Source organism: Hibiscus syriacus, unplaced genomic scaffold, assembly GCF_006381635.1.
Source record: "Hibiscus syriacus cultivar Baekdansim isolate YM2019G1 unplaced genomic scaffold, ASM638163v2 tig00110597_pilon, whole genome shotgun sequence".
Taxonomy (NCBI): domain Eukaryota; kingdom Viridiplantae; phylum Streptophyta; class Magnoliopsida; order Malvales; family Malvaceae; genus Hibiscus; species Hibiscus syriacus.
In genome coordinates this window covers 6,754,649-6,762,709 of record NW_024062795.1, presented here as the reverse complement: position 1 = coordinate 6,762,709, position 8,061 = coordinate 6,754,649, and the positions used below count along the sequence as shown (strand labels likewise).

At 30.0% G+C, this 8,061-nt stretch overlaps 1 protein-coding gene across 1 annotated transcript; it reads left to right on the top strand.

Moving 5' to 3' along the window:
* Positions 1 to 370: 370 nt before the first annotated feature.
* LOC120134396 lies at positions 371 to 1,314 on the top strand. The gene is made up of 3 exons (XM_039150828.1): positions 371 to 597; positions 758 to 1,165; positions 1,227 to 1,314. Coding segments are annotated over exons 1-3 (552 nt in total). The 5' UTR covers positions 371 to 455; the 3' UTR covers positions 1,229 to 1,314.
* Positions 1,315 to 8,061: the final 6,747 nt, after the last annotated feature.

The window sequence follows — 8,061 nt, the reverse complement described above, 5'->3', positions numbered from 1 at the left end:
TTTACTTCAATTGAACATGGTTTAGTTCCAATATTTTACGAAAACTGATAAATTAGTTCAATAGGGTAAATTGTTAGACTTCAACCTTACTGATAAATTGATATCCTAAAAATTAGCAAGTCGGTAATTCTTAAAAGCTAAAATAGAAGACTAACATCTCAAATTCGTAAAGTAAAAGGGATTAAATTTAGAATTAGTCCATTTAAGTATAAAAAGAAGAAGAAAACGGGTGTCTGAAGCAACGGGCAAATTTCGAAACTTTTACCGCGCGAATATGGTGTTGACGTAATTAAGTGGGTCCCCTTTTCCCTCCAAATAGTCTATAAATAAGGATCCCATACATCTAAACCTAGGCTTCAAGGCACCAGTCTCCAGGGTCAAGAAGCATCCTCCACCGCCTCCTCCGCTGCCTCCGCCGCCTCTCTTCTCTTCCGTACCCCAACAACCGGAAAAACATGGTCGGAGGACCGAATCCCACCATCAAATTCTTCTGTAGTTACGGCGGAAAAATCCTCCCTCGTTACCCCGAAGGCAAACTCCGTTATCACGGCGGCGAAATCCGTGTCCTCGCCGTTGATCGCTCCATTCTCTTTAATGGTCGGTGTATTCTTTTATTCTTCTTATTTTATCTTTACCAACTTTTTATTTATTTATTTGAATTTGTAGCTTTAGATTGGTCAAAAGTTGTTTACTAGAAAAAAGAAAAAAATATGTTGTTGAAATAATGAGAAGTGAAATATGTTATTTTATGATGCAGAGTTGTTGTTGAAGATGGGAGAGATGTGTGGTGGGAAATCGGTGAGTCTACGTTGCCAGCTGCCCACGGAAGATCTAGACGCGCTGGTTTCGATCACTTCCGATGAGGATCTCGCGAACCTCGTCGAGGAATACGATAGGTTTGAGTCCCCGTTGCTTTCTTTAAAGATCAGAGCGTTCCTTTTGTTGCCCAAATCCGCCAAAACGCCGATTTCTCCTCTTCCATCGTCGGCTTCGTCTTCAAAGTCATCGTCATCTTCTTCATCGAGTACTCCCAGTCCCAGGTTCCCCTGCATACGTCAGATTTCCGGGACTCCCGTCGCTTTCCCTCTTTGCTCAACGGCGGGGAAGAATGTTTCTTACTGCGGCTGCCATGTTTACCTTGTTCATACCAGGAATCACTGGCAATAACAGCAACTCTGAAGAAATTCAAGGTCATCATCTATGTTATGATCATGTTTCTATTTGGCGAAGAACAAGTAAAACAATATATACTATCCATAGAAGCAAAACTAAAATGAAAAGAAAATTTTAATCAATATGATGTATTTGGAACTGTAAATCGTTTTCGGGACTGCTCTATATGATTCGTGGCCATTGATGAATCTTCCCACTCCAGTTTTGTTTCGGATCATTTCGCACAAAACCAATTATTTCTTCCCAATGGTGAGCTTTTTGCCCCAATTCTCTCTTCTTTTCAAGCGCCATTTGTACGCAATCGCTAAGCAGCAAATGATTTTGAATATATTTCGTTCATTTTATTGTAATTTCATTGTTTTGATGTTTTGGTTTTGCAGGTGAATGAAGATGCTATAACTCAGGGTCTTAAACGAAACACGGAGCTGATCTTTGAATGATTTGTGGTAAAGCAATGGCGAAATGTCAAGTAAGTTGACGGTATAGCAACACTTTGTATTTTGTTTAAACGAAAATATTGATTGACCCATAATTTTTTCTTATCCATTGAAGATTGTGGCATCAATGAGAGCTGATAATGAATGCTTTCAACTTTGCAAGCAAGAAAACAATGGCAAGTTGGTTTGGGTCTTTCGATTTTTGAATCTTGGCCATCTCCTGACGTGTTCACGGAATTGGATGCTGATAATGATTAATGAATGCTTTCAACTATTTCCAGAATTTGGATGCTTATGGTTTTGCTAGGAATATCTAAGTTTTCATAGGAAACACCTGGTCGCTAGTCGTCGCATCGGTTCCGACCATACTCAGAGTCGAGCACTCTGAAATTTGCATTACTCAAATCTGAGTCCTTAAGGAACATCGAACTCTTAAATATTCGAACAAACATTAGTAGGTATATCATTTACAACAATCCTAGTATATTGTGGTTTTAGTGTCCCGTTTATCTTGTATTCAATGATTGGATATGTATTACTTGCAGATGGGACAAGCAAAGCGGCATGGAAGCAAGCAAGCAATTGTTGTTTCAATAAATACCAATGAACTTGGTCCCATAAAAAAGCAATGGCAATGAATTATGGAAGAATAACGGGGACCATTACCGGAATTTACTGAAACATGCAATGGAGAAAAAAAGCCATATAAGAACTCATTTTCATTGGACATCTGGGATATATACATATAATACTAGCAAACACGGATGGATTGAGGGAGAATGAACGAAGTTGTTGTCCTCTAAATATTTTAAATTATTATATATTTTAAATATTTTATTGATAATTTGTTTTGGTCTTCTCAGTATTTTACAAATTCATTTGTATTAAAATTTTAGAACTTTGTTTTGTATTATGTGTGCCCTTACTAACAAATTAGGCAAAGGAGATGATATTAATATATGGGGTTTTTTTTTTCAAAGGAAGGGGTTCAAATAAGGAGGATTGAGGGTAGCAGGTGAGATAGTTTACTCCTTGAAAGTTTTAAATTTTTATAAATTTTAGATTTTTTTTATATTTTTAATTAAAAATTTATTTTCGTTTCCTCTAAAATATTATAAAATCTGCTCTTAGAAATTTTATAAGTTCGAATCTTATAATATAAAATTTTACGTTTATTATGGGCTTATAGTCCACTCAATTTTATATGGTTCGGAAAGGAGGATGCTTCGTGCTAAGGATTCAATTTAGGACATGACATTGAAAGATTTATTTTTATACCAAATATTGTTATAATTGTTTTTCATGTTGAAATCTCAATTTCTATTATTTTCATTATTTACATTTATGTATATATTTTTATAGAAACCATTAGTTTTTTATTAAAAAAAATATCTTAAATTATTATGAAGGTTTCCAATCATTAATATATATTAAATATATAACTAGAATATTTTTCTATAATCATTAACACAAATACTATGCACTTAAGATCATACAAGGATCATAAAAAAAAGTTAAAAAGCTAAAAAAAACTCGAATAAAAGATATATATGAATCTAATTATATTTTAATCATGGTTGATATAATATTTATACCGAATATTAATGTCGTTTTTTTTGGCAATGCAAGTAATGGTAGGCTATGACTAAAATATTACTTCAAAATTGATTAAACCTGTTTTTGTTCAACTTTTATTCCTTCATAATTATTCATATTACGTTTAATTTTATATCACTGGTTGAATTGATTAAATTATAAATTTTATTATAGTTATTGATATCTAAAAAGATAAATTTCATTTTAAGGTGAAACGATATCTTTTAGGTGTTAATGTTTAGGAATATGTTAATTTTATTATTAATTTTTTTTATAAAAAATTGCTTTTATGTATTATACTTTACTGACAACTATTGGTAGTGAATCGTTATTTATCATCATTCATCGTTTTGATATTGATCTTATCATAAATGGTGATAAGTGACGAATAATTATTAATTGTAAATGGTGGTTTAAAAAGTTTAGTGTCTCAAGCTGAATCTTCTCAAAGTTTAGAGAAATTGATTAACCCACAAAATTCAGTGCTTAAAACAAGTCACGTTGAACATTAGTAATTATATCAAAATGACATTACGTTATTCACGTAATTACAATAAAATATTTATTCACATCATACTATTAAAATTTAATGAGTCAATAATATAATTAAAGTTAAAATGCAAATTTAATAATATAATTAAAATAATTAGAGTTGAATGGTACAAAGAATACATTAATAAAAATTCAATCATATCCAGTGCAGTTTTGTATAATTAATGGCTTTAAGGGTGTGTTTGGTTCACGAAATGTAAGATTACTAGTATGAATAAAAGATTACCAGGGAATAGGATTACTGGGAATGTTGTATTTTGTGTTCGGTTGATTTAGCATGAATGTAAGATTTCCGTGTTTGGTTAAAGGAATAAAGATTATTAAAATGTATATTTGACCAAATTATCCATATTATATATTTGTTTTTTTAACAAGTTGAAAAATATTTATATATTTTTCTTTAAAAAGTTTAAATTCATAAAATTTATATAATTATTTTTTTACAAAATTAAAAATATAAAAAAAGCTTAATGAAAGGGTAAAATATTATTATAACCTCTGAACTTCATATAAAATTTTATTTATAGACTTTTTTTTGTAAATTTAAAATAATTTAAGGATAAATTTGTATTTAACCTTTGTAAAAATTTTATTATTTAATGACAGAATAATGATTTTTTTAAAGAAATTTTTTAAGGGCGTTTTAGTTATAAATACCAGTAATCCAACAATACCTAAATAAAGGGAAGTAATGACATTTCTGGTAATATACCCCAAAAAATCTACTATTTGTAATGTAAGATTACCGTGAATGATATTTTCGACCAACCAAACGGAAAAATATGGATTCTATTCCCATAAAAATCTTACATTCTCCCAATCAAACACACCGTAAGAGTCAAAAGGTTTCATATGTGAGCGCTTGTGGTGGTGCAACTTGGTTGTGGTTTCAGAAACACAGAAAATAGAGGAAACCAATGAAATTAAGACACACGTCGATGGTGGTCTCATCAAAATTTAATACAATCTTAATTAAAAAGAGGTTTTTGTTGGATGGTATTATTGTTATGTTTAAAAGGAGGGTTTGGGTGTGACCGGACGCTATCGGTACATGCTCACTGTCAGTTTTTGCCTTGAGAATTAAAGGAAGTTGTGCAATGCAGTGAAAGTGGTGCCACACGTTGCAGTTGATGCCGACGAGGGTGACATGTATGTATAACAACAGGTTGTGTATGTTGGGTTTTTCCAAGTGTCTAGCTTTATTACCACACCCGTAGGGTTGCCTCTGTATTTTTGGTTCTAGAAAACGATAGTTTTATGTGTGTGTGTGAGAGAGAAACATGGTTTGTTTCTTGGCTTCTTCCTTGTTCGGTTTAGGTTAGGTTGCATGGATGGATTGAAGAGGACATGTGAGAACACTCATTCATCAAATAATCTGTTTTTGTTTTTTAAATTTTCTAAGTATATTTTTAAAGTTTTAAAAATTTATCCCTTAATATAAATTTTGCATCTGCCCCTATCGGATTTCATTAAATATGTTCAACTGAATTCCCCTCAAATCATTGTGATTTGTTATTATATTGACTATCTATTAATTTTACGAGATGAAATATTATATTTTTTAAACAAAAATTATAATTTTAAATATGGATATTGTGAATAAAGAAAATTGAATTATATATGAACATATTTTAACATTATTTAATCTAGATTACTAGATCAATAAGTTGAATATTGATTATAAAGAAATACTGTGATTTGTTAATCTTCTAAACCTCAAATATACATTTTAATGTATACAAGCAAATATATTTGAGGTTTTTTTAATGTATATTCTAAATTAATTTTAAGAAAAATTAGTGAGTCAAATGAATATAATTAGTGCGATAAATGAGACGAGACAAATCGTGAGCTATTTGATTTCGATCGGTCAAAGTTGGATAAACACTCGAATAAAATGAATTTTATTCGAGCTCAAACTCGACTTGAGTTCTTAACAAACCAAAACAAGTTACTCAATACTCGACTCGAGAAGCTCGAGAGTAACTCGAAAAATAGTATATTAAATTAATGTGTTGCTGTCTTTTTAAATGTTCATATTTGAGTTCGAGTTCTAGTTTGAACCGAGCTCGAGTTCGAGATTCAATTAAGCTAAATCTGAGAATGTTTCGAATTCAAGTTTTTTCCAGCTCAAGTCAAGTTTTACTTTTTTATTTCTAGTTCAAGTCAAACTTAATAATTTTAAGTCTGCGACTTTCAATTCGAACTCAAATTAAACTTTTCAAACCGAATTTAACTCAACAATACTCAAACTCAATTTAACCCATTTACAGCACTAATTATAACTTATATAATAATCAATTTGATAAAGATTGGTTAGTAAAATAGAAATGACAAAAAAAGTTTTAGATTTTTTTAATCATGAACACATGAGATTAAGTTATATATATATATTGAATAATTTATAATTTTTATTTTGGGGGGCAAATTTAATTTAGATATGAAAACATATATATATAAAGACTTATTAAATGATAAAAAAATCTTGAATGTTTATACAAAATGAAGATATTATATTAATCTATAGGATAAAATACACAAATGGTTTTTCGAATATATAATTTTATTTTGTTGAGTCCTTCAATTATAATAAGTTATAAAATGATCCATTGGTTATAGATTGTTATTTTGTTGAGTCCTTATATTATTAAAAGTTACAAAATGGTCATTCGACTATTCGTATGTTCCAAACTCATCTTTTTTCTATTAAAATTTTGACGATCATATGAGTTGAATATTAACATGTTAACTATATATGATAAAATATGATCCTATAACCGTTTGAGTTGTATTTTATGAATTGAGTATTCGTTTACATTATGTCGTCGAGCTAGCGTTTAAAAACAATGGTGCCAATAGACATCAACAAAATATGATTTTATCATATTCGAGTCAACACGTTAATGTCAAACTTAGACGACCATAAATTTTTTAATAAGAAATGATGAGTTTAGAACATACGAATAGTCGAGTGACAATTTTGTAACTTTTAATAAACAATGCACTCAACAAAACAACACCCCATAATTGGAGGATCATTATGTAACTTTTAATAGTTAGGGGACTCAATAAAATAATGTCCTATAATTTGATGATTATTTGTGTACTTAACCCTAATATATAATATATTCCCTCCGCCCGTTAAATTTGTTCATTTTAATTGTCTCATTTAAAATGTCTTATTAGAAAAATAATAAATAATATCACTTATATATTTTTTATCCTTATATGTCTAATTCTTTTACTCTTATCAAAATAAACTGTAAAGTCCGTCAATCTCTTTTTAAGAATAGTTATGTCAACTTTTAATAGTTAGGGGACTAAATAAAACAACACTATATAATCAGAAACTATTATGTACTTTATCATAATATGTAATATATTCCCTCTGTCTCGTTAAATTTGTCAATTTAATTTTTAAAATTGTCATATTAGAAAAATAATAAATAACATCACTTATATTTTTTTATTCTTATATGCCTACTTCTTTTACTCTTATCCAAATAAATCTTTTATGAATAATTTTTCCATTTATCTTATTTTATATAACTTAACATATGATCAAATTTGAACTCATTGAGTGATTTTAGTGGTTAAAGAAGTATTATTCTCTCTTGAAGTCTTGCGTTCGAACAACTATGTCGGAAAAATGTGTATATTATAAATGATTAAAAAATATTATGGATAAATATTGTTGGGATTTTCGGAAGCTCGAATCGACAATCGGAACGGTTTGCAAAGAGGAGTCGGAACGGTTTTGTGTTTAGGGAGTAAGAAGATTGAAAGATAGGGAATTGCACAGCGATTTATAGTGGTTTGACTTTCTTAACCAAAGTCTACATCCACTACCTTAGCTCCTCACCAAGGATTTTCTAATAAATTCACTAATTTGTTCTTTCTTTTGAGGATAAAGAGATAACCTTACAACTCTTTAGTTTTTCCGGGCTAAACTAGAAAATTTCCCCTTTACAAAAGGATAACAAATGTAAACAAGAAAACCTCTCTAAGGTAGATGTTTACAAGAACTAAGCTCACAAGAACAAAATATTTACAAGAGAAAGATAAAATAAGAAGGAAAAACTCTTCTCTTGTGTTTGATTGCTTGGATAATTGTTCTCTTACTTCTTCAAGTGTCCTTAGCTTGTATTTATAGCTTGGAATGTGTTTGAAGTCGTATATAGCCGTTGGGGATGTTTTGGAGCCTTTTGGGGATGAGAATCAATTTATAAAACAGCTTGGATCGTGGGGGAATCGGTACCCTCTCATAGGGAATCAGTTCCTGAAGTGTAAAATTCAAATATTT

Excerpts from the sequence above, each read along its gene's own strand:
- LOC120134396 (XM_039150828.1), top strand. The coding sequence starts at position 456 with ATGGTCGGAGGACCGAATCCCACCATCAAATTCTTCTGTAGTTACGGC. Across the intron at positions 598-757 it reads TCGCTCCATTCTCTTTAATG|AGTTGTTGTTGAAGATGGGA; the intron begins GTCGGTGTATTC and ends TTTATGATGCAG.